General features: G+C 43.5%; 1 protein-coding gene across 2 annotated transcripts in view; it reads left to right on the forward strand.

Annotated features, from left to right (window-relative positions):
* The window catches only part of LOC120049837 (ubiquitin carboxyl-terminal hydrolase 15-like), a 63,776-nt gene extending 38,214 nt beyond the window's left edge, over positions 1–25,562 (forward strand). For both annotated transcript variants that reach the window (XM_038996291.1, XM_038996290.1), the window contains 12 exons: positions 1,813–2,037; positions 2,538–2,621; positions 12,756–12,850; positions 13,437–13,625; positions 15,382–15,497; positions 15,780–16,088; positions 16,301–16,371; positions 22,159–22,274; positions 22,524–22,673; positions 23,149–23,252; positions 23,487–23,575; positions 23,665–25,562. In XM_038996291.1, the coding sequence (XP_038852219.1) occupies positions 1,813–2,037; positions 2,538–2,621; positions 12,756–12,850; positions 13,437–13,625; positions 15,382–15,497; positions 15,780–16,088; positions 16,301–16,371; positions 22,159–22,274; positions 22,524–22,673; positions 23,149–23,252; positions 23,487–23,575; positions 23,665–23,862 (1,746 nt within the window). In that variant the 3' untranslated portion in view covers positions 23,863–25,562. The remainder of the gene's footprint in view (positions 1–1,812; positions 2,038–2,537; positions 2,622–12,755; positions 12,851–13,436; positions 13,626–15,381; positions 15,498–15,779; positions 16,089–16,300; positions 16,372–22,158; positions 22,275–22,523; positions 22,674–23,148; positions 23,253–23,486; positions 23,576–23,664) is intronic.
* The last annotated feature ends 1,251 nt before the right edge of the window (positions 25,563–26,813 follow it).

A 26,813-nucleotide genomic window follows, 5' to 3' on the forward strand; every position in this document is an offset into this window, starting at 1 on the left:
AGTAGCTGACGTGTATAGTGTTGAGTCATCCGCATACATAGACACTCTGGCTTTACTCAAATTTAGTGGCATGTCGTTATTAAAAATGTAATAAAGCAAGGGACCTCAACAGCTACCCTGGGGAATTATATTTGAGAGGCTTCCATTAAAGAATACCCTCTGTGTTCTGTTAGACAAGTAACTCTTTATCTACATTATAGAAGGGGGTGTAAAGCAGCAGATAGATCGATAATGTCAAAAGCTCCACTGAAGTCTAACAGAGCCCCCACAATAATTTTCTCAATTTCTCTCAGCCAATCATCAGTCATTTGTGTAAGTGCTGTGTTGAGTGTCCTTCCCTATAAGCATGCTGAAGTTCTGTTTTCAATTTGTTTACTGTGAAATAGCATTGTATCTGGTCAAACACAATTTTTTCCCAGAAGTTTCCTAAGGGTTGGTAACAGGCTGATTGGTTGGCTATTTGAGCCAGTAAAGGTGTCTTTACTATTTTTGTGTAGCGGAATGACTTTAGCTTCCCTCCAGTCCTGAGAGCACACACTTTCTAGTAGGTTTAAATTGAAGATGTGGCTAATAGGAGTGGCAATATTGTCTGCTATTATCCTCAGTAATTTTCCATCCAGATTATCAGACCTGATGGCTTGTCATTGTTGATAGACAACAATCGTTTTTTCACCTCTTCCACACTGACTTTACGGATTTCAAAAGTACAATTCTTGTCTTTCATAATTTGGACCGATATATACTTGGATGTGTAGTGTCAGCGTTTGTTGCTGGCATGTCATCGCTAAGTTTGCTTATCTTGCCAATGAAAAGTCATTTAAGTAGTTTGCAATATCAGTGGGCTTTGTAATGAATGAGCCATCTGATTCAATAAATGAAGGAACCGAGTTGGCTTTTTCCCCCAAAATTTCATTTAAAGTGCCCCAAAGCTTTTAACTATCATTATTTATATAATATATCTTTGTTTCATAGTGTAGTTTATTTTTATTTAGTTTAGTCACATGAGTTCTTAATTTGCAGTACGTTTGCCAATCAGTTGGGCGGCCAGACTTAATTGCCATACCTTTTGCCTCATCCCTCTCAACTGTACAATTTTTCTATTCCTCATCAATCCAAGGGGATTAACCGTTTTTACAGTCATTTTCTTAATGGGTGCATGCTTATTAGTAACTGGAATAAGTAGTTTCATAAATGCGTCAAGTGCAGCGTCTGGTTGCTCCTCATTACACACCACAGACCAGCAAATATTCTTTACATCATCAACATATGAATCACCACAAAATTTTGTGTATAAGAGGTCATACAATATGTTCGGCCCAGCCTTTGGAACTTTGGTTTTCCTAGATATGGCTATTATATTGTCATCACTACATCCTATAAAGTCTGTCTCGGCTATGTTTCTGATTTCATTGCTTTTGCTTCGCTTCTGTAACACTGTAGGCATGTTTCTAGAGTATAAGCAATAAATAGAAACAGTGTACCACTCCATAGTGTTGGTTTATGTCAAAATGGTTTTTATGTCAAAATGGTTTCTCAGCCGTATCCCTCCCCTCAGTGTGACTACTGTAGGTGTTTCCCGAGGAGGTGTGGCAATCGTTATACCACCACACACACTCCATGTGTCCCTTCACCCTGTATCTAAATAGTTTGTCTTTCCCTTCCCTTCTGTGTAACTTTAGGTAGTGGCTGAGGAGAAGAGAAAAAACAGTAGTGGGAATAAACGGTGTCATAGCAACACTGGAGTGTCTGAAGGAGGTACAGTATATCTCACCCTGTGTCTCACTAACCTCCCTCCCCTCTGTGTGTCTGTAGGTGGTGGCCGAGGAGGCATGGGAGAACCACATCAAAAGGAACGACTCCATCATCGTGGACATCTTCCACGGCCTCTTCAAGTCCACCCTGGTGTGCCCCGTCTGCGCCAAGGTCTCCGTCACCTTTGATCCCTTCTGCTACCTGACCCTGCCGCTGCCCATGAAAAAGGAGCGCACACTGGAAGTCTACCTGGTCAGGCTGGACCCCCTGGCCAAACCCACACAGGTAACTACAGTATCTGGGTTGTATTCATTAGTGCACACCGTAGCAAAAGCTTTTGCCACTGAAAACGAAAGCGTGTGTGTCTTATTGGATAGCACCTCCCTGTTTTGGCCTGTTTGCTTCTGGTTTGTACCTAGTGAATATGACCGAAGTCAGTCTGGACCCGATGGCCAAACCCACACAGGTAACTGAGCTGTTACCGCCTACCTAGAAATGAGTCATCCTTCACATATTGTGGTCACCCACAATATTCTCTGCTTTTGAATGGATGTACTCTGAAGTGGATTTTAGTGTTTGTAATCATTTTATGCTCTGAATAGGGCCAGATGGAATCTGCAGGGAGGTCCTTTTTATTAATACCTTTTGAAGGCTTGGTGTATATTTAATGAATCTGCAGCTATTCATTCTTCATGGGGCTTGGGGAAATTCTTCTCCTGTGGATTAAGTGATGAGTTAATCTTAGGACCTGGCTTAATGGGTGTTTGTCTTTCTCTGTGTTTCAGTATAAACTGACTGTGCCCAAGGTGGGCTACATATCAGACCTCTGTACCTCGCTCTCTACTCTATCTGGTGTTCCTGCTGAGAAAGTAAGATATATATATATACATACATACACACACACAAATATCTGTCCTGCTCTTAACTAAATCAGTTCTCCCTCAAAAAATAGGATTTTATACCTGGTTAAATAGAGGCTAAATGAAAAAGTATGCTCTGGAATGGTGTACAGTACATTCGGAAAGTATTCAGACTTATTTATCCCAAGATGGCATAGCAGTTCAGACGTCATTTTGTCCTCGTATTGTCGTGTCCTGTATATATATATATATATTTACACCTTTCTTCGCATATCTTTTATATATTTTATTATCCAAGAACTCAACTACAAGAGGCTTTCCTGCAACCCGCCTCACCAATTACAAAAAAAAAAGTTATTTACCTCATCTGAAAATCCACAATAGAAGCTAGCCAGAAGCTAGCCAGAAGCTAGCCAGAAGCTAGCCAGAAGCTAGCCAGAAGCTAACCTGAAGCTACCCAGAAGCTACCCAGAAGTTAGCCGGTTTACTGGCAAACGTTGGTATTTCAGCTAACCACGTTTTGTGGTCATCAGCTATTCCTTTAGCTCGATAATCTATCGGCACTTTTGTACAACGCGACTCAGACCAGAACATACCGGACCTATTTTTCTCAATATCCCCGGATTTCAACCGCAAGCTCTGGACATTTACACCTTGATTTCGCAGCTAGGTAGCTGCAAACTGTTAACTCGAAATGACACAACGACAAGGTTCCAGTTTAACAAAGTTTACTCTACTATATGAACACACTACAAGGTAGCCATTACACTCCAGGCTAGGTCCAACAACGACAAGACTTCCTGCGCATGCGCACTCTTGACTGAGTGATAGCCCCGTAATAACAGAAATATAGGGATACTTAAAACATGAACTTAACAATCTCCCCCTTTTCTTTAAAGACAAATAAAACATCAACAACATAGTTAAATGTCCAAGTATTATTCAAGATCCCCATTACAAATGGGTTGTGTGACAGTTCTTATTTGTATTACTCAAGCTGCCACTTTCCATTACTGAGAGCCTGTAGGAGCGAGAGCCTGTAGGAGCACAAGACCGGATGCTCCTTTTTTAGTCAGACAGTCAGCAAGCTGTTCCTTTGTGGTCGACCACAGAATCCGCTGGATTCTCTGTGCTTGAATAAGTTCCTTGATGCTGCTAATCTCAAAGTCTTTTCTCTGTGACAGACTTGGTTGACTTCACAGCATCAACTAATGAGTAGTTGTCAGTGACACAAACTACAGGTAGGAAGTGCCGTTTTGTCCCACCAGTGATAACCTAGCGAAGCATCACGGAAGACAACTAGTTTCAAAGAGTCATCTTTTCCAACATGCTGAAACTTTAAAGTCACTTGTTGTGATTTCAGTTTACAAACAACTTTGTTTGCCTCATGAATGGTTTGTACAGTGGCGTGTTTTGTGTTAGATGCCAAGTTGCAACCATCAAACCAGGTCTACTCTGTCTCGCAGCCCATAAAATTTGTCCCATCTTTGACCTCAATTGACCAGCTTCAATTCCACAGAGGGGAATTCCTTTGTACGGCTCTTGAAGAATCCATGTGGATAGGTTGAAGATTCTTGATATAGCTCTCCTGTTGCATCAGTATTTTTCCATCAACTGTAATAAACTCTATGCCAACATAACAAAAATGATCATGCTCCTCACGGCCAACCTAGAAAACAGCTTTGAGGTGTGGAATCACAGTTGAATCAAAGGTCTGTGAGCCACCCCAGATAAAGTCATCAACATGACAGGCAAGTACTCCAGTCACATTGCAGTCTTGATCAAGCCAATAGAAGACTGCAGGATCCACTTGTGACATTTTTCCACCTGTATTCAGCATTGTTGCCTTGACTTTGTTGTACCAGTAGAGTGATCCATCTGCCAGTCCATACACACACTTTTTTATTTTCCACAGTGTTCCTTCACTTTTAGCTTCGGGCGGAGGTCGGATGTGAATGTCCCTTGACAGCTCTGTTCCCTGCAAAAATTCAGATTTGATGTCTATGGAATTAAGTTTCCATTTTTTCTGGCAGATCACTGACATCAGCAATCTGAGTGACTCTGAGGCGCATGTCGGTGAGTCTTTTGGGAGTTCTTTAGCAGCCAGCTCCTCAAAACCTCTAGCCACTAGACGTGCTTTGGGCACTATTCCAGTTAAGGATTCTTTAAGGGTACACACCCACCTTGTTGAGACGCACTTTTGGCCAATTTCTTTGACTTCCTCAAACACTCCATTTTTCCTCCAATTACTGAGCTCATCTAGCTTAGCTGAGTCAAATGACACGTCCTTTGTTTCAAGTACATCATCATTTTGAATGTCATTCTGTTTTTCTCGATTTTCCATTGGTTCAATTCTGATATTATCTACAAGTGGCAGGTCAGCTGACCCTGTTGTACCAGAAAGTGTAGCTGGTTCAGAGTACTGCAAGTTGTCCCAGTTCTTGTGTTTTGCTTTTCCTGCTCGTCCAATGACGGTTGCTGTATGTGGAATACCACTTTCTCTGTCCGTGTATTTAACAGTTTGTCCAGTTTTCAGATTGGAACAACCATGTTCTCTTAACACATGTGGCTGTTGAATGTTTTCCTCATTTGAACGCTCAACAGTATTACCTGTGGCATGGTTGAAGGTCTCTGCTCCATTTCCTGTGTTAGTTTCGGTGTCCATATCATCGGATGCGACATCTGGTAGGTTTGTGTCTGTTACTGTGTCCTTTTTGTCATTTTCATTAGGAGACTGATTCTCAGCAACAGCCCCTCTATCTTGTTGATCATTTACTTTCCGCAATCTTGAGTGATGCACCCTGACAATCATGCCTCCGTGCCTCACAAATATCACCACACCATCTTGACCAATGACTACTCCCGGTCCTTTCCACTCTTGACAGTCAACTCGTTTGTAGTACACTTTGTTTCCAGTTTCGTACTTCTCATCATCATTATTCCCTGAACTGCTGAGTAACTTCTGATGTCTGTTAACTGTATCATGTCCAAACTGTTTGTAAAGCTTTAACAATACTTTGTGTTTTTCTTTAGTGCTCATGTTCTCTGTGACTGTCAGAATCTTCATGTGCTCTGTGTCAGTCAGAATCTCATTTTTGCATGGACTCTGTGTGATGTCTTTGTCTAAAATGTTTACACAATAGTGGCCTGAGGTAGTAAGTTCAAGAGTCACTGGTTGTTTAAACATCACTGCCTTGTCATTTTTTATGTCTAGTACAGCCTCTGCCTTCTTGAGGGAAGCTTTGCTTAATAGTAAGGGGATATCTGTAGGGACCACCTCTGTTTCAATGTGACACTTAGTCTGACCAATTTTTGCTGGTATCTTAACTCTCTTGGTAGAATGGACAATTCTCCCGTCTCCAAATTTGAAAGCTCTGTTGCTTGGTGTGTCAATCATATTTTGTACTTCTTTCATATTTAGTTCACTGACATAGCTATCAAGCCATTTTGCACCACACACTGTCCGTGTACATGCAGTATCAATCACAGCAGATCCTAAGGATTCAACTATAAAAATCTCAGAAGCAGATTCATTTGAAAACAGTGTAATGTTACACTGCTCTATCTCTGTGTTTACATTTTCCTCTGTTAGTTTAACTTGTTCATTTTTATGAGGACAGTCTTTAACCCAATGGTAAGTGCTTTGACAAATTGCACATTTCGATCTCCTTCCATATTTGTCCAGTGGATTTGTGCCGGGAAATGGCGCCCTCTTCTGGTTGTCTTGAGAATGTGACTTGTTGGCGCCTTTTCTGTGCTGCTCGGTGTAATATGCTGCGTCACTCACTTGCATTCCATCTGTTATTGGCGCGACAGACGTCTTCTCACCAAATATTCTTTTTAGTGCCGACTTCATAGATGCAAAAGTCAGCACAGTACAAGCAGTCAAAGCCAACTGTTTCTCCCTACCATCTAGACAAGCAGTGTCTAGCAACTTGAACCCTAACACTGCATCTGGGAGAACCATGTCGTACTTGCGCATTCTATTGTACCTCTGTTCGAAATCAATGATGTAGTCTGCCATTGCAACCGAAATATCTCTCGTAACACTGTCAAAGTTTGAATATGCCTCGTAGGCACGGTCATTCTCTTCTTTGAGAAATACAGAATCCAGTGCTGTGATCAAAGTTCCCATACCGTCATCCTTGTTCAAATCCTCAACGGATATTTCCAGTGCTGTATCTCTCGCTCTTCCCTCGAGCGATAATACCACCGCAAGTGCTTGCTTTTTCGCGTCCAGATTAGTAACGCGTGTCCAGATTCCCAGTTCATTTTTCCAACTTTCGTACGACCTCTTCTCGTCGAAGCGAGGTGGCACGTTGTAGTTAGAAGCCATCCTCTGCTACCAATGTTAACTCGAAATGACACAACGACAAGGTTCCAGTTTAACAAAGTTTACTCTACTATATGAACACACTACAAGGTAGCCATTACACTCCAGGCTAGGTCCAACAACGACAAGACTTCCTGCGCATGCGCACTCTTGACTGAGTGATAGCCCCGTAATAACAGAAATATAGGGATACTTAAAACATGAACTTAACACAAACTGTGTGACTATTGGCTTACGTCGATCCCGGAGCAAACTTAAATTATTCCGGAGCTAGCCAGCTGAAGAGTTCCATCAGCCATTCCTGGGCTACGATCACCTATCCGGACCCGTTTTTTTTTTTTTTTGCTGCAAATGCGGAGCCCCACCGGGCCTTCACGACTGACTACCGACGTTATCTGCCCGAGGGAGTTATCCAACTGGCACCTCCGTCGCGACGTTACCTGAACGCTCATCTGGGGCCCGCTAATCGTTAGCTGTCTTATCGGCTGCTATCTGAATAAGTATATCGGACAATTTTTCTTGGGTCACTATATCTGTTTTGCCAATTGGATTGATCCCCTCTACCATACGGAACCCCACTAATCTACCGACGGAAACGCACGAGGTGACTAAAAATAGACCTCCATCCTATGCTATCTTGCTACCGATAGCCAGCTACCCGGCCAGCTGTCTGGATCACCGTGACCCCAACCAACCTCTACTCACTGGACCCTTATGATCACTCGATTAAGCATGCCTCTCCTTAATGTAAATATGCCTTGTCCACTGCTGTTCTGGTTAGTGTTTATTGGCTTATTTCACTGTAGAGCCTCTAGCCCTGCTCACTATACCATATCCAACCTTTCAGTTCCACCACCCACATATGCGATGACATCACCTGGTTTCAATGATGTTTCTAGAGACAATATCTCTCTCATCATCACTCAATACCTAGGTTTACCTCCACTGTATTCACATCCTACCATACCTTTGTCTGTACATTATTCCTTGAAGCTATTTTATCGCCCCCAGAAACTTCCTTTTACTCTCTGTTCTAGACGTTCTAGACGACCAATTCTCATAGCTTTTAGCCGTACCCTTATCCTACTCCTCTGTTCCTCTGGTGATGTAGAGGTGAATCCAGGCCCTGCAGTACCTAGCTCTACTCCTATTCCCCAGGCGCTCTCTTTTGATGACTTCTGTAACCGTAATAGCCTTGGTTTCATGCATGTTAACATTAGAAGCCTCCTCCCTAAGTTTGTTTTGTTCACTGCTTTAGCACACTCTGCCAACCCGGATGTTTTAGCAGTGTCTGAATCCTGGCTTAGGAAGACCACCAAAAATTCTGACATTTTCATCCCTAACTACAAGATTTTCAGACAAGATAGAACGGCCAAAGGGGGCGGTGTTGCAATCTACTGCAAGGATTGCCTGCAGAGTTCTGTTTTAATATCCAGGTCTGTTCCCAAACAATTTGAACTTCTACTTTTAAAAATCCACCTCTCTAAAAACAAGTCTCTCACCGTTGCCGCCTGCTATAGACCACCCTCTGCCCCCAGCTGTGCTCTGGACACCATATGTGAACTGATTGCCCCCCATCTATCTTCAGAGCTCGTGCTGCTAGGCGACCTAAATTGGAACATGCTTAACACCCCAGCCATCCTACAATCTAAGCTTGATGCCCTCAATCTCACACAAATTATCAATGAACCTACCAGGTACCACCCCAATTCCGTAAACACGGGTACCCTCATAGATATCATCCTAACCAACTTGCCCTCCAAATACACCTCTGCTGTTTTCAACCAAGATCTCAGCGATCACTGCCTCATTGCCTGCATCCGTAATGGGTCAGCGGTCAAACGACCTCCACTCATCACTGTCAAACGCTCCCTGAAACACTTCAGCGAGCAGGCCTTTCTAATCGACTTGGCCGAGGTATCCTGGAAGGATATTGATCTCATCCCGTCGGTAGAGGATGCCTGGATATTTTTTTTAAATGCCTTCCTCACCATCTTGAATAAGCATGCCCCATTCAAGAAATTTAGAACCAGGAACAGATATAGCCCTTGGTTCTCTCCTGACCTGACTGCCCTTAACCAACAGAAAAACATCCTATGGCGTTCTGCATTAGCATCGAACAGCCCCCGTGATATGCAACTTTTCAGGGAAGCTAGAAACCAATATACACAGGCAGTTAGAAAAGCCAAGGCTAGCTTTTTCAAGCAGAAATTTGCTTCCTGCAACACAAACTCAAAGAAGTTCTGGGACACTGTAAAGTCCATGGAGAATAAGAACACCTCCTCCCAGCTTCCAACTGCACTGAAGATAGGAAACACTGTCACCACCGACAAATCGACTATAATTGAGAATTTCAATAAGCATTTTTCTACGGCTGGCCATGCTTTCCACCTGGCTACCCCTACCCCGGTCAACAGCACTGCCCTCCCCTCAGCTACTCGCCCAAGCCTTCCCCATTTCTCTTTCTCTCAAATACAGTCAGCTGATGTTCTGAAAGAGCTGCAAAATCTGGACCCTTACAAATCAGCCGGGCTAGATAATCTGGACCCTTTCTTTCTAAAACTATCTGCTGAAATTGTTGCAACCCCTATTACTAGCCTGTTCAACCTCTCTTTCGTGTCGTCTGAGATTCCCAAAGATTGGAAAGCAGCTGCGGTCATCCCCCTCTTCAAAGGGGGGGACACTCTTGACCCAAACAGCTACAGACCTATATCTATCCTACCCTGCCTTTCTAAGGTCTTCGAAAGCCAAGTCAACAAACAGATTACCGACCATTTCGAATCCCACCATACCTTCTCCACTATGCAATCTGGTTTCAGAGCTGGTCATGGGTGCACCTCAGCCACGCTCAAGGTCATAAACGATATCTTAACCGCCATCGATAGGAAACAATACTGTGCAGCCGTATTCATTGACCTGGCCAAGGCTTTTGACTCTGTCAATCACCACATCCTCATCGGCAGACTCGACAGTCTTGGTTTCTCTAATGATTGCCTCGCCTGGTTCACCAACTACTTCTCTGATCGAGTTCAGTGTGTCAAATCGGAGGGTCTGTTGTCCGGGCCTCTGGCAGTCTCTATGGGGGTGCCACAGGGTTCAATTCTTGGACCGACTCTCTTCTCTGTATACATCAATGATGTCGCTCTTGCTGCTGGTGAGTCTCTGATCCATCTCTACGCAGACGACACTATTCTGTATACTTCTGACCCTTCTTTTGACACTGTGTTAACAACCCTCCAGGCGAGCTTCAATGCCATACAACTCTCCTTCCGTGGCCTCCAATTGCTCTTAAATACAAGTAAAACTAAATGCATGCTCTTCAACCGATCGCTGCCTGCACCTGCCCGCCTGTCCAACATCACTACTCTGGACGGCTCTGACTTAGAATATGTGGACAACTACAAATACCTAGGTGTCTGGTTAGACTGTAAACTCTCCTTCCAGACTCACATCAAACATCTCCAATCCAAAGTTAAATCTAGAATTGGCTTCCTATTCCGCAACAAAGCATCCCAAACATACCCTTGTAAAACTGACCATCCTACCAATCCTCGACTTCGGTGATGTCATTTACAAAATAGCCTCCAAAACCCTACTCAATAAATTGGATGCAGTCTATCACAGTGCCATCCGTTTTGTCACCAAAGCCCCATATACTACCCACCACTGCGAACTGTACACTCTCGTTGGCTGGCCCTCGCTTCATACTCGTCGCCAAACCCACTGGTTCCAGGTCATCTACAACACCCTGCTAGGTAAAGTCCCCCCTTATCTCAGCTCGCTGGTCACCATAGCAGCACCTACCTGTAGCACGCGCTCCAGCAGGTATATCTCTCTGGTCACCCCCAAAACCAATTCTTCCTTTGGCCGCCTCTCCTTCCAGTTCTCTGCTGCCAATGACTGGAACGAACTACAAAAATCTCTGAAACTGGAAACACTTATCTCCCTCACTAGCTTTAAGCACCAGCTGTCAGAGCAGCTCATAGATTACTGCACCTGTACATAGCCCATCTATAATTTAGCCCAAACAACTACCTCTTTACCTACTGTATTTATTTATTTATTTTGCTCCTTTGCACCCCATTATTTCTATCTCTACTTTGCACATTCTTCCACTGCAAACCAACCATTCCAGTGTTTTTACTTGCTATATTGTATTTACTTCGCCACCATGGCCTTTTTTATATTTTTATTTATTTATATATATTTTTTGTTTGCCTTCACCTCCCTTATCTCACCTCACTTGCTCACATTGTATATAGACTTATTTTTCACTGTATTATTGACTGTATGTTTGTTTTACTCCATGTGTAACTATGTGTTGTTGTATGTGTCGAACTGCTTTGCTTTATCGTGGCCAGGTCGCAATTGTAAATGAGAACGTGTTCTCAATTTGCCTACCTGGTTAAATAAAGGTAAAATAAAAAATAAAGACCCCTTCCCTTCCAGATTTTGTTACGTTACAGCCTTATTCTAAAATGGATTAAATAATTGTTTCCTCATCAATCTACACACAATACCCCATAATGACAAAGTGAAAAGTTTTTGGGAAATTTCTGCAAATGTATTACAAATAAAAAACATACCTTATTTACATAAGTATTCGGACCCTTTGCTATGAGACTCGAAATTGAACTCGGCTGCATCCTGATTCCATTGATCTTCCTTGATGTTTCTACAACTTGATTGGAGTCCACCTGTGGTAAATATAGAAAGGTACACCTTTCTATATAAGGTCCCACAGTTGACAATGCATGTCAGAGCAAAAACCAAGCAATGAGGTCGAAGGAATTGTCCGTAGAGCTCCGAGACAGGATTGTGGGGCACAGATCTGGGGAAGGGTACCAAAACATTTCTGCAGTATTGAAGGTCCTCAAGAACACAATGGCCTCCATCATTCTTAAATGGAAGAAGTTTGGAACCACCAAGACTCTACCTAGAGCTTGCCTCCCGGCCAAACTAAATAATCGGGGGAGAAGGGCCTTGGTCAGGGAGTTGACCAAGAACCTGCTGGTCACTCTGACAGAGCTCCAGAGTTTCTCTGTGGAGATGGGAGAACCTTCCAGAAGGACAACCATCTCTGCAGCACACCACCAATCAGGCCTTTATGGTAGAGTGGCCAGACGGAAGCCAATCTTCAGTAAAAGGTACACGACAGCCGCTTGGAGTTTGCCAAAAGGCACCTAAAGGACTCTCAGACCATGAGAAGCAAGATTCTCTGGTCTGATGAAACCAAGATTGAACACTTCGGCCTGAATGCCAAGGGTCACATCTGGAGGAAACCTGGAACCATCCCTACGGTGAAGCATGGTGGTGGCAGCATCGTGCTGTGGGGATGTTTTTCAGATGCAGGGACTGGAAGACTAGTCAGGATTGAGGGAAAGATGAACGGAGCAATGTACAGAGATCTTTGATGAAAACCTGCTCCAGAGCGCTCAGGACCTCAGACTGAGGTGAAGGTTCACCTTCCAACAGGACGACCCTTAGCACACAGCCAAGACAATGCAGGAGTGGCTTCTGGACAAGTCTCTGAATGTCCTTGAATGGCCCAGCCAGAGCCCGGACTTTAGCTTGATCGAACATCTCTGGGGAGACCTGAGAATAGATGTGCAGCAACGCTCCCCATCCAATCTGACAGAGCTTTAGAGGATCTGCAGAGAAGAATTTGAGAAACTCCACAAATACAGGTGTGCCAGTTTTAGAATAAGGTTGTAATGTAACAAAATGTGGGAAAAGTCGAGGGGTCTGAATAATTTCTGAATGCACTGTATGTGTACTTAAGATGTTTTTTTGTTTTTTTTCAAATTCAGATGATTGTAACAGATATCTACAACCATCGGTTCCATCGGATATTTGCCACCAATGAGAACCTCAGCAGCATCATGGAGAGGGACGACATCTATGTGTGAGTGTCAGACTATTCTGATGAAGGCAGTTGGATGAAGCATTGTCTACTCCCCCTCCAGTGTTAGATCTGTGAAACCTGGGTTGTTTTCATTAGGTACCAAACAGAAGGGCATGGACTGAAAACGGGAGGGTCTACCTGAACCTGTCCAATTTGAAACACTCGGTTTTGCTACAGTATGCCCGAATGAATACAACCCTTAACTTACCAAAGATGCAGACATCTGCAACACATTCACCCTACCCTATAGTTCTGTAGCTTTGAGGTGGCAGTGCATTTGTTCTTAATAACTAACATAATGTAGCAGACGTCCGCAGGGTTTCTTTCTTTCTGGTCCTGACGAGAAAGAAAAAAAACTGCACTATTGAACCAATACAGTAAATGTGGAGGAGGAATTAAGATGGAGTGTCACCTTGTTAACGTCCAAAAGTGGTAGTCGCGTCACAGGCTCTTTCCATTTCCCCTGAAAACCGGGTGCATCTTATTGTTTCCCGAGCCCACAGAGGGTTGTTCTTAACTGACTTGCCATGGTAAATAAAGGTTAAATTAATGGGGGGGGGGAAATAACTCTCTCCTTGTTGTACAGCTTTGAAGTGGCAGTGAACCGGCTAGACGACACAGACCATGTGGTGATCCCAGTCCACCTTAGAGAAAGGTACAAGCAGTCAGGGTACAACCATACCTCCACTCCTCTGTTTAGCCAGCCCTTCCTCATCACCGTTCCCAGAACACTCAGCGAGGACAAGCTCTACAACATGTTGCTGGTACATCTCTGGTGGGTCACACACACATGCTCTAAAACATGTTGCTGCTACGCCTCTGGTGGGTTACACACACACTTACATGCATACAGTGCATTCGGGAAAGTATTCCGACCCCTTGACGTTTTCCAAATTTTGTCACGTTACAGCTTTATTCTGAAATTGATGAAATTTTATTTTTTTCTCATCAGTCTACACACAATACCCCATAATGACAAAGCAAACACAGGTTTTTAGATTTTTTTTGCAACAAAAAACTATCACATTTACATAAGTATTCAGACCCTTTACTCAGTACTTTGTTGAAGCACCTTTGGCAGCGATTACAGCCTTCAGTCTTCTTGGGTATAACGTTACAAGCTTGGCACACCTGTATTTGGGGAGTTTCTCCCATTCTTCTTTGCAGATCCTCTCAAGCGCTGTCAGTTTGGATGGTGAGAGTTGCTTCACAGATATTTTCAGGTCTCCAGAGATGTTTGATCGGGTTCAAGTCCGGACTCTGGCTGGACATGTCCCGAAGCCACCCCTGTGTTTTCTTGGCTGTGTGCTTAGGGTCATTGTCCTGTTGGAAGGTGAACCTTCGTCCCAGTCAGAGGTCCTGAGCGTTCTGGAGAATGTTTTCATCTTGGATCTCTCTGTACTTTGCTCCGTTCATCTTTCCCTCGATCCCGATTATTCTCCCAGTCCCTGCTGCTGAAAAACATCCCAACACCATGATGCTGCTACCACCATGCTTCACCGTAGGGATGTTGCCAGGTTTCCTCCAGACGTTACGCTTGGCATTCCAGCCAAAGAGTTCAATCTTGGTTAAATCAGACCAAAGAATCTTGTTTCTCATGGTCTGAGAGTCCTTTAGATGCCTTTTGGCTAACTCCAAGCGGGCTGTCATGTGCCTTTTACTGAGGAGTGGCTTCTGTCTGGCCACTCTACCATAAAGGCCTGATTGGTGGCCAAGATTGGCCCAGCCAGAGCCTGGACTTGAACCTGATCGGACATCTCTGGAGAGACCTGAAAATAGCTGTGCAGCGACGTTCCCCATCCAACCTGACAGACCTTGAGAGGATATGCAAAGAAGAATCTCCCCAAATACAGGTGTGCCGAGCTTGTAGCATCATGCCAAAGAACACGCAAGGCTGTAATCGCTGCCAAAGGTGCTTCAACAAAGTACTGAGTAAAGTGTCTGAATACTAATGTAAATGTGATATTTCAGTTTTTGCTTTGTCATTATGGGGTATTGTGTGTAGATTGAGGGGGGGGGGGTCCATTTTAGAATAAGACTGTAACATAAGAAATTGTGGAAAAAATCAAGGGGTCTGAATACTTTCCAGATGCTCTGTACATACATTCATGCGCTACAGCAAGCCTTACAACATGCTGCTGCTACACCTCCGGTGGGTAGGTAACCATCTCAGAAACTGCCGCTAACTAACCTTGTACTCTGCGCTCTTGTTAAGTAATTAGCCTAATTGTGACAGATGTTGCTGTAAAAAGGGCTATATAAATACATTTGATTGCTCTTTTCATTGTTTCTATGGAACCTTTTTTAGTTTCTAGTGTAAACAAGACTTTGACACAATGTCCTGATCTTTGTTTTCTCATGAAATGTTTTGTACTCCGGGAGCGCTGAAGAACTGAGTAATAACAGCACTGAGGGTGAATGTTTCTTCGAGGGGAGCATATCAGTTATGTTGAGCAGTTATATGTTGTTGCAGTGTGTCAATGTATTGAATGGTAACTGATTATATTAATATTGTGTGTTGTATGGTGCAGTCGGTTTGTTCGTTCTGTCGTTGAGGAGGACCACACTGAGCAGACATCCCCCTCTTCTAAACAACACACTGTCAATGGCAATGCTACTAATGGGCTCCTGGAGGAGGGCTCGCCCAGTAGGTAACACACACGCTCAAGAACACACACTCAAACGGACACACTTACACATGTGCTCACCTAAGACTGAGGAATGTTTCATATGATTCTGTATTGTGTTTCCCTTTGATGTGTTTTGTAATTTATATGTAAATAGATATGTATAGTGCAACTGTTTTATTGATATTACGCAGGGCTCATCTGCGAAAGAGACTGGTCTCAGAATTAAATAAAGGTTAAATAAAAAATGTAACCCCTGTCGATAAAGCTATTCCAAAAACTGATCGGCTGATCCATTCCAGGCGAGATGGAGACTGACGAGCAGGATGGAGATGACGAATCCAGTCAGGACCAGGAGCTGCCTTCTGAGAACGACAACAGCCAATCAGAGGACTCTGTGGGTGGTGGGGACAATGAGCTGGAGAACAGGGTTGGTCCAGGGGAAGAGAATTCGGGGACCAAAGGTCACCAGAACCAGATGTCTACGACGATGGAGGACAAGAAGAGATTGTTTACATTCCAGTTTAACAACATAGGGAAGACGGACTTCAGCTTAATTAAGGAGGAACCGCGGCTGATCCGGTTCAACGAGGGACACCTCAGACTCAGTGGTAAGATGCGCATTTTGCATACAGTATGCAGATGAAGTCACAACCCTCCAATAAAGATAAAAACATGGTAACGTTCTAATAACATTATACTTATTGTAAGCACTAAGCAGTGCCTCTACTAGTTGTTAATACACAATCCACCTTTCTCTGTCTGTTATATTCTCACCTTTACAATTAGTCTTAAAGGGTATATTGCTCTCTCCATGTAACAGACCGGTCCTATCTCTCTTTGGACTGGGAACCAGAGGTTAAGAAGAAACACTTTCATGAGGGTATCACAGAGGTAAGGCTTTCTACTCTCCTCTAACACTAGAAACCATTTTACCTTCACTACCCTCCTTATTTATTTGGACAGTGAATATAAATGTGATTTTATTTTAGATGATAAAATGTTTCATATAAGGGGTGACAATACAGATTGTCAACTTTTTATTTGAGGTTATATTCATACATATGTTTTACCATTTAGAAATGAAGTCACTATGTATCTTCTTTTTTTTTCACCTTTATTTAACCAGGTAGGCTAGTTGAGAACAAGTTCTCATTTACAGCTGCGACCTGGCCAAGATGAAGCAAAGCAGTGTGACACAGACAACAACACAGAGTTACACATGGAGTAAACAATAAACAAGCCAATGACACAGTAGAGAAAAAAAAGAAAGTCTATATACAGTGTGTGCAAAAGGCATGAGGAGGTAGGCAATAAATAGGCCATAGGGGCGAATAATTACAATTTAGCAGATTAACACTGGAGTGATAAATGAGCAGATGATGTGCAAGTAGAGATACTAGTGTGCAAAAGAGCAGAAAAGTATATAAAATAAAAACAATATGGGGATGAGGTAGGTAGATTGGGTGGGCTATTTACAGAAGGACTATGTACAGCTGCAGCGATTGGTTAGCTGCTCAGATAGCTGATGTTTAAAGTTGGTGAGGGAAATAAGTCTCCAACTTCAGCGATTTTTGCAATTTGTTCCATTCACTGGCAGCAGAGAACTGGAAGGAAAGGCAGCCAAATGAGGTGTTGGCTTTGGGAATGATCAGTGAGATATACCTGCTGGAACGTGTGCTACGGGTGGGTGTTGTTATCGTGAACTGAGATAAGGCGGACCTTTACCTAGCATAGACTTATAGATGACCTGGAGCCAGCGGGTCTGGCGACGAATATGTAGCGAGGGCCAGCCGACTAGAGCATACAGGTCGCAGTGGTGGGTGGTATAAGGTGATTTGGTAACAAAACGGATGGCACTGTGATAGACTGCATCCAGTTTGCTGAGTAGATTATTGGAAGCTATTTTGTAGATGACATCGCCAAAGTCGAGGATCGGTAGGATAGTCAGTTTTACTAGGGTAAGTTTGGCGGCGTGAGTGAAGGAGGCTTTGTTGCGAAATAGCCGATTCTAGATTTGATTTTGGATTGGAGATGTTTAATATGAGTCTGGAAGGAGAGTTTACAGTCTAACCAGACACCTAGGTATTTATAGTTGTCCACATATTCTAGGTCGGAACCGTCCAGGGTGGTGATGCTAGTCGGGCGGGCGGGTGCGGGCAGCGAGCGGTTGAAAAGCATGCATTTGGTTTTACTACCGTTTAAGAGCAGTTGGAGGCCATGGAAGGAGTGTTGTATGGCATTGAAGCTCGTTTGGAGCGACATCATTGATATACAGAGAAAAGTCGGCCCGAGAATTGAACCCTGTGGCACGCCCAGAGACTGCCAGAGGTCCGGACAACATGCCCTCCGATTTGACACACTGAACTCTGTCTGCAAAGTAGTTGGTGAACCTGGCGAGGCAGTCATTAGAAAAACCAAGGCTATTGAGTCTGCCGATAAGAATACGATGATTGACGGAGTCGAAAGCCTTGGCCAGGTCGATGAAGACGGCTGCACAGTACTGTCTTTTATCGATGGCGGTTATGATATCGTTTAGTACCTTGATCGTGACTGAGGTGACCGGCTCAGAAACCGGATTGCACAGCGGAGAAGGTACGGTGGGATTCGAAATGGTCAGTGATCTGTTTATTAACTTGGCTTTCGAAGACTTTAGATGGGCAGGGCAGGATGGATATAGGTCTTTAACAGTTTGGGTCTAGGGTGTCACCCCCTTTGAAGAGGGGGATGGCCGCGGCAGCTTTCCAATCTTTAGGGATCTCTGACGATACGAAAGAGAGGTTGAACAGGCTGGTAATAGGGGTTGCAACAATGGCGGCTGATAGTTTTAGAAAGAGAGGGTCCAGATTGTCTATCCCAGCTGATTTGTACGGGTCCAGGTTTTGCAGCTCTTTCAGAACATCTGCTATCTGGATTTGGGTGAAGGAGAAGCTGGGGAGGCTTGGGGGAGTAGCTGCGGGGGGGGCGGAGCTGTTGGCCGGGGTTGGAGTAGCCAGGAGGAAGGCATGTCCAGCCGTTGAGAAATGCTTATTGACATTTTCGATTATCATGTATTTATCGGTGGTGACCGTGTTACCGAGCCTCAGTGCAGTGGGCAGCTGGGAGGAGGTGCTCTTGTTCTCCATGGACTTTAGTGTCCCAACATTTTTTGAAGTTAGAGCTACAGGATGCACATTTCTGCTTGAAAAAGCTAGCCTTTGCTTTCCTGAACAACTGCGTGCATTGGTTCCTGACTTCCCTGAACAGTTGCATATCGCGGGGACTATTCGATGCTCCTGACTTCCCTGAACAGTTGCATATCGCGGGGACTATTCGATGCTATTGCAGTCCGCCACAGGATGTTTTTGTGCTGATCGAGGGCAGTCAGGTCTGGGGAGAACCAAGGGCTATATCTGTTCTTAGTTCTGCATTTTTTGAACGGGGCATGCTTATCTAAGATGGTGAGGAAATTACTTTTTAAAGACTAACCAGGCATCCTCAACTGACGGGATGAGGTCAATATCCTTCCAGGACACCCTTGCCAGGTTGATTAGAAAGGCCTGCTCACAGAAGTGTTTTAGGGAGCGTTTGACAGTGATGAGGGGTGGTCGTTTGACCGCGGACCCATAGCGGATACAGGCAATGAGGCAGTGATCGCTGAGATCCTGATTGAAAACAGCTGAGGTGTATTTGGAGGGCAAGTTGGTCAGGATGATGTATATGAGGGTGCCCATGTTTACGGATTTAGGGTTGACCTTGATGATTGAGGGCATCTAGCTTAGATTGTAGGACTGCAGTGGTGTTAAGCATATCCCGGTTTAGGTCTCCTAACAGAACGAACTCTGAAGCTAGATGGGGGGGCGATCAATTCACAAATGGTGTCCAGGGCACAGCTGGGAGCGGAGGGGGGTCGATAGCAGGCGGCAACAGTGAGAGACTTATTTCTGGAGAGATTCATTTTTAAAATTAGAAGTTCGAACTGTTTGGGTATAGACCTGGAAAGTATGACAGAACTTTGCAGGCCATCTCTGCAGTAGATTGCAACTCCTCCCCCTTTGGCAGTTCTATCTTGACGGAAAATGTTGTAGTTGGGTATGGAAATCTCAGAATTTTTGGTGGCCTTCCTAAGCCAGGATTCAGACACGGCAAGGACATCAGGGTTGGCGGAGTGTGCTAAAGCAGTGAGTAAAACAAACTTAGGGAGGAGGCTTCTGATGTTGACATGCATGAAACCAAGGCTTTTTCGATCACAGAAGTCAACAAATGAGGGTGTACTGGGGACACGCAGGGCCTGGGTTTACCTCCACATCACCCGAGGAACAGAGGAGGAGTAGGATGAGGGTACGGCTAAAGGCTATCAAAACTGGTCGCCTAGAGCGTTGGGGACAAAGAATAAAAGGAGCAGATTTCTGGGCGTGGTAAAGTAGATTCAGGGCAAAATGTGCAGACGGGTATGGTGTGGTGCGGGTACAGCGGCGGTAGGCCCAGGCACTGAGTGATGATAAGAGAGGTTGTATCTCTAGACATGCTGGTTATAATGGGTGAGGTCACCACATGTGTGGGAGGTGGGACAAAGGAGGTATATCAGAGTGGAACTAGGAATGAGTGGAACTAGGGGCTCCATTGTAAACTAAAACAATGATAACTAACCTAAACAACAGTATACAAGGCATATTGACATTTGAGAGAGACAAACAGCGAGGCATAAAGTAATCACAGGTGTTGATTGGGAGAGCTAGCTAAGAACGGGTGAGACAACAACAGCTAATCAGCTAAAACAACAACAGGTAAAATGGCGATGATTGGGCAGAGAGGGTCGGTTAACTACACACAGAGCCTTAGTTCGCGGCTGGGGCCTACAGATAATCAAAAAATTAACAGAATGGAGTACCGTGATTAATGGACAGTCCAGCAGGCATCAGCTATGTAGCCATGTGATCATAGGGTCCAGGGGGCAGCAATAGATGGAACAGGGAAGCCGCGGAGTAGTCGCTACTACGCTAGCACGTGGGCGACACGGCGTTTAAAGTTAGTAGCCCGGGGCTAGTAGAAGCGTCTGCTCCGACATCCGACGGAGGCCAGTTGAAGGCACAGCGGATGGAGTATTCGTCGGCAGGCCAGTTGTGGTGGTGCGGCGGGGCGCCGTGTCGACAAAGGATCCAAGCCAGATGGCGAAAGAGGTATTGTAGTTGTAGTAATTTAGTTTGCTAGCCGGGAGATGCGCTTGGCTCACGGCTAACTGGTGCTAGCTCACTGCAGGGGCCCCAAAGCTAACTGCTGCTACCGAGTGCTGCTACCACAGCAGTGATCCGGTGCCAAGGTCCAGAGCTTACGGCAAGGATCCGGTGGAGTAGTGGGTTCTAGCCGTGTTTTGGTGGAGTCCGGGTGAACAACTGAGTAGGCCGGGAGGTGGGCCTCAGGGATAGCTTGGGTACTGGATAACTCGGTGGGTGCTTGCTAGCTGTGAAGATCAGGAGTAATGGTCCAAGGATTACGGCAGGAATCCGGCGTTGTAGTGGAGAGACAGTCCGATACTGGTAGGCTGGCGAGTATTATCCAGGCAAAAAAAAAAGGGCTGGTATCTGTGCAGAAGGTAAAGGCCACTAGCAGTGGCTAACAATGACTAAATAGCTTGTAGCTGGTTAGCTTCTGATGGCTAGGTGGTTCTTGCTATAAGGTCTAAAAATGTAAAATAATAGCGGTTCCGTATCACATTGGGTGAGGCAGATTACCGGAAGGTATAATTTTAATTAAAATGGAAAAGAGATTGAAAATGAATTGAAATATATATAATATCTAGTCCCCCCATTGGAATACTTTTTTCCCATAAGTATTTGGACAAATTAAAGTGTATTAAAGTTGTCAGCAGTTTAGTATTTGGTCCCATATTCCTAAACAACATCAAGCTTGTGACTCTACATACTTGTTGGATGCATTTGCAGTTTGTTTTGGATACTTTTTTGCCCAATAGGAACTGAATGGTGAAAAATGTATTGTCATTTTGGAGTCACTTTTATTGTAAATAAGAATAAATGTTTCTGAACACTTCTGCATTTTTTAAAAATATATGTATTTAACCTTTATTTAACTAGGCAAATCAGTTAAGAGCAAATTCTTAATTACAATGACTGCCTGGCTTTAGGCCTCCTGTGGGGATGGGGGCAGGGATTAAAAATATCCATGAATGTGAATGGTACCATGATTTATGGATAATCATAAATAAAGATACGTGAGAAAGTTACAGAGCAACAAAGATCATACCCCCCAAAAAATGCTAACCACCCGTTATTGGTAATGGTGAGAGGTTAGCATTTTTTGGGGGGGGTTTAACTTTCTCACTCATCATTATGACAGGTGACATTCTGTACTGTCGCCTCATATGAAACATTTGATCTAAATTCCAAAATGCTGGATTATAGAAACTAATTTACATATTTTTGCATCGCTGTCTAAATAAATATAGGGTGGTGTATAGTATATCAATTCATGTCTGACTCCTCTGCATGGATGTCTGTGTCTGTCCTAGAATAGTGTTTGCCAAACCTGGTGTGCTAGTTTATAGATCAAATTGTTGGAATGGCTGGAGGTATTTGAGAAGAGGCTTGGGAAACACTGTTGTAGAATAAATGTCTCTCTTTAAGCCTTGGATGGTAATAATTGAACTAAATAAGTAATAACAAATCTTGCTCTGCCTGTGAACAGGACTTTGAGAAGCATGAGAGCATGGAGTATAAGCCTCAGAAGAAAGCCTTCTTCAAGCTGAAAGACTGCATCGAGCTGTTCACCACCAAGGAGAAGCTCGGAGCTGAGGACCCATGGTGAGACTTAACTTCATATTGTCAAAGCTAATAAAGGACATAATGAACATTTAAAAGAATAGTTCACTCAAAATAAATAAAAATACATGTTTTAACATGATATTAATCTCCATTCACCCAGAACTAAAATCTCCTGTAATTTGGTCAGATGTGTAATTGATCCTGTCTGTCTCGGGTAGTACTAAGAAAGTATATGCTTTTTTATTAATTTTTTATTATCAAATCAAATAATTCATTAATCTATCCCAGGTACTGTCCAAACTGCAAGGAGCACCAGCAGGCCACTAAGAAGCTGGACCTGTGGTCTCTGCCTCCTGTCCTGGTGGTCCATCTGAAACGCTTCTCCTACAGCAGATACATGAGGGACAAGCTGGATTCACAAGTTGATTTCCCACTCGGGTACGGTTTTGACCAGACGGCCATACTTTTCTGTCAAAACAAGCTATAATGTCAATGAACAAGTATCATTGTGAAAGTAAAAACACTCAGCTGTTTCCCTATGATTAAAAGGGATACTTCTGGATTTTGTTCTACCTCCCCAGAGTAAGATGAACTCGTGGATACCATTTTTATGACTCTGTGAGCAATTTGAAGGAAGTTGCTAACATGCATGCCCATACACTTCATTGTGCTGACGCTAGTTAGCATTTGCTCGCGAAACTACCTCTAACATCCTACATACAGGACACAGACATAACATTTTTATCCACAAGTTCATCTAACTCTTGGGAAGTATTTAAAGAGCCTCATTGCTAAAATCCAGAAGTATCCCTTTAAGTTGTAAGTCACTTATACAAATGTTAAATATCTCTTGAAGAGAAAACAAGGAATGCTCCCCCCCATGAATGGTTCTTTTGTGTGATTCTTTCTCCAGTGACATGGAAATGTCAGAGTTCCTGATCGACCCTAATGCTGGTCCCTGTCGCTATGATCTCATTGCGGTCTCCAACCACTACGGAGGCATGGGAGGAGGACACTGTAAGTCTGATTTTAAGTATTTTTATTTGACAATTTAGTCATCACTAGAAGTGCAGACAACTTCATTTGAACGTAATGTGTGTTCAAAATGATAAATTCAGACATTGCTAGCCACAGTCTTATCCTAGTGTATTCAAACAAGGAAGTTTGAATTAAGAACCAACAGTCTTAATTCCATGCTTGCTTTTAGCAGACAAATGCTCATCTTCTCATCTTGTCTTTGGGACACCTTAGATACTGCTTATGCTAAGAACAAGGATGATAACAAGTGGTACAACTTTGACGACAGCAGTGTCTCTCCAGCCAACAAAGATCAGATAGTGGTGAGTTCCATGGTCCTCTAACATCTTGTCAGATACACAGCACTGCCCAGTGTGAATTGAATGTGCACTTCATGTGTGTGTCTGTTCAGTCCAAAGCAGCGTACGTGCTGTTCTACCAGCGCCAGGACACAGTGAATGGAACAGGCTACTTCGATCTGGACCAAGAGGAGGAGAACAGAGAAGGGGAGGAGGAGAGGAAGAGCGTCGCCTCATCCCAGGGGGCCTCCGCTTCAGTCCAGAGCGACGAAGAAGATGTAAACGACAATGTCACCATGAAAACCAACTGAGCTGGAGAAAGAGACAGAGCGAGAGACAACAATATCCATCCTAAGCCATATCGACAGACACAGAGCAGTGGGCCAGGCCTGAGGCTGTGCACTGACCTCTGACCCCATCCATTCCTACGAAGAGTGGGCTACCAGGGGAAACTATACACTGAGAAGTTTGTCAGTGCTGGAACACCCAAGCAATATTACTAAAGAAATCAGGGCCTATAGATATCTGTGGCCTGACTGACCGGTCTTATTCGTGTCGCAGTGAGTCTTCTCCATGTCCATTCTACATGAATCATCCACTCTGGAGGAAAAAGAAGTCAAGCTCTGTTCTGATTCTGAACAATGACATCATCCTGAAATCTCATGGATCCATTAGAAGCGTTAGGAAGGCCTGCATTCAGTTCGTCATAGAATCAAACACAGAATGTCACAGTGCAGTGGAGGCGCTGCTTTGGCGCTTCGAACCGATACTCCCTCCCTCCCACCCACCTGCTTTAATTTTGTTTTTGTTACGTTTTTATTTTTTTGAGAGCGCAAATCATTAGCATACCATTTTACCATTCTTTTTAAGCTAGGCCTTGTAAATATATATTTTTTAATGAAAACTGAATTATTATTACGTTTTAATGATGCGCTGAAGCCTTTTTGGGAATTCTTTCTAATACTTTTATTTTGTTGCACAATCACCTCTACCCCCATTTTTTAAAATAATGAATCGTATATTAGTGCCACGTACTGCAATTGCTTTACAAATTACTCTGAGCCAGGGTCTTCTCAGTTAAAATGCTTTGAATGCTGCCTTTTAAACACTGGTCAACAGAACACACATCCACACATAGTGACTCTGCTCTGAGTAGAGTAGGAGTGCTGATCTAGGATAGTTTTTGCCTTTAGGATCATAATGAATAAGGTTATATGGACAGGGAGGGACCTGATCCTAGATCAGCCCTCCTACTCTGCTTTGTGTATGTGAGGAGGAAGAGCAAAATACACTTCATAATGTAAAACAGCCAAACCAGTCATGTGGTGAACTTGCATTTTAGACACAACTAATGTACACAATATAAGCCTTATGATTAAGTTCTGTTTTTTTCTTCTGCTGGTCCTTACAATAAGTATCCTCCTAGCCACATGAAGTCAAGTTCCAGAAACAACCTCTAGACACTTTTGTAGATCTGAAATGATCAGATAGGTTAGGTGAATTTTTCACCCCATTTCACATACCTATCACATGACAAGGTGGAGCTACTACCATATTGCTCACACCCAATTCTTTCAGATCTGCATAAGTGATTAGGAGACGTGTTTGCATATTAGGTAGGGGCTTTTCTGGGACAGACCCACCACTCTTAGGCGGTATGTTGCATTACTAGCTTTACATGGCTTGAACCTCTCCTCTGCTACCTGCTCCTTCTAGAGGCTTTTTGAGATTATGAATATTGGTGATACATTAGATTTCTGTTTCTTGGTTGGATCACCTCAGCCTTAACTCTTAATCTCAGATTGTAGTCTTTAGCACATTATTACGTCACGCTGTCTGTGCATGGCCCCGAAACACACACACACACTTAAACAGGACACAGATACGAGCTGAAACTCATTCATACACTCACAGTAACACTTACACACCCTCAAACCTATCTTTGCTGTTCCCAACAGAAACATACATGAATAGCAACCGCTGCTACTGGAATTCAACCATTAAAAAAAAAGAGAAAAAAAAGGCAAATGCAAGAGCTCGAATGTATGCTGAATGTGACTGATTTGAACTGATCCACTTGTAAGGCCAGGTTGTTTTTTTTGCCTCATCTTTTCTTGCTTTGTTTAAATGTGAGGGGGGAAATAGTAGGGGGTTCATTACCTTTGATAGAAATACCTGGGTACTGCTGTATGTGTCCACTCTTCCAAGGGAAAATAATGCTTCATTGTGGTTGGAGCATGTAGGGAGGGATGGGTGGAGGGTAGTATTACTGATCAGCCTGAGTGGGTGAGATATGGTGATTACATATAGGATATATAATACTGTACATAAGAGTTAACTCTGTGAGTGCATATTTGATAACATTTATTTATTTATATGTAAGCATTTAATAAAAAAGATATATATATTTAAAGACCTTGGCACAACCGACGATGTAATAGGGATTTGGCTTTATAGTCCACAAGTTCAGGGTTGTGTCCGAAATAGTGCTCTATATTTTGGATACACCCAGAATTCTTGCCTGTGCTCTTCTCTTCTGGGGAATTGAATATTTTTTAAAGAGCTATTGTTCTGACTTTTTTTGTAAGGTGAATACATTCAGGCATCCTTGCATGACAGGGTTTCCAGGTTTGGCTGCGTTTGAGTTAACTTGGGTTTACATTTGAAATGCGCATGTGTATTTATACACAAACTTCAATAAAGTTGTGTAAAGTCCAGTACTCATTTTTTTTCTGTAAACTATTCTGAATTACCAACCTTAAGGTTGTGTATAGATGTAGATATAGATGTAACTTGATTGATAATGACTCTGATTGGGTATTCGTGCCCTAAGGAGGTAAACGTATAACAGGAGCATTCCTGGCTCAACAGAGAAATTGGAAATAGAGGCCCTCTTGTGGTTGAAGCTGGACCATGACTGGATATTATGGTCTATTCATACTATACTAAAACATATTTTGTCGGAGATTATTAAGTGTTGAAGCTCAGCACAAACATGGATGACCATTTGTCTAACTTGATTATTTATTAGAGACTTCTTCAGAATGCGTCTGGCGCATTTTAGAATTTCACTCAAAATCGCAATGGCCAACATTTTGCGCATGAATTGAAATACTCCCTTTCCCACAACCCAATACGAATGGAGCTGTTGTGCGGTGCTTTACACCCAGTTTGACGTTTCCCGCGAATTTTATCCACAGTTGATCGCATACTCCTTAATTTTCCACACGGATCGCGGGAAGGAGCTGAAACATACTGATAT

The sequence above is a fragment of the Salvelinus namaycush genome, chromosome 6 (genome assembly GCF_016432855.1).
Source record: "Salvelinus namaycush isolate Seneca chromosome 6, SaNama_1.0, whole genome shotgun sequence".
NCBI lineage: Eukaryota > Metazoa > Chordata > Actinopteri > Salmoniformes > Salmonidae > Salvelinus > Salvelinus namaycush.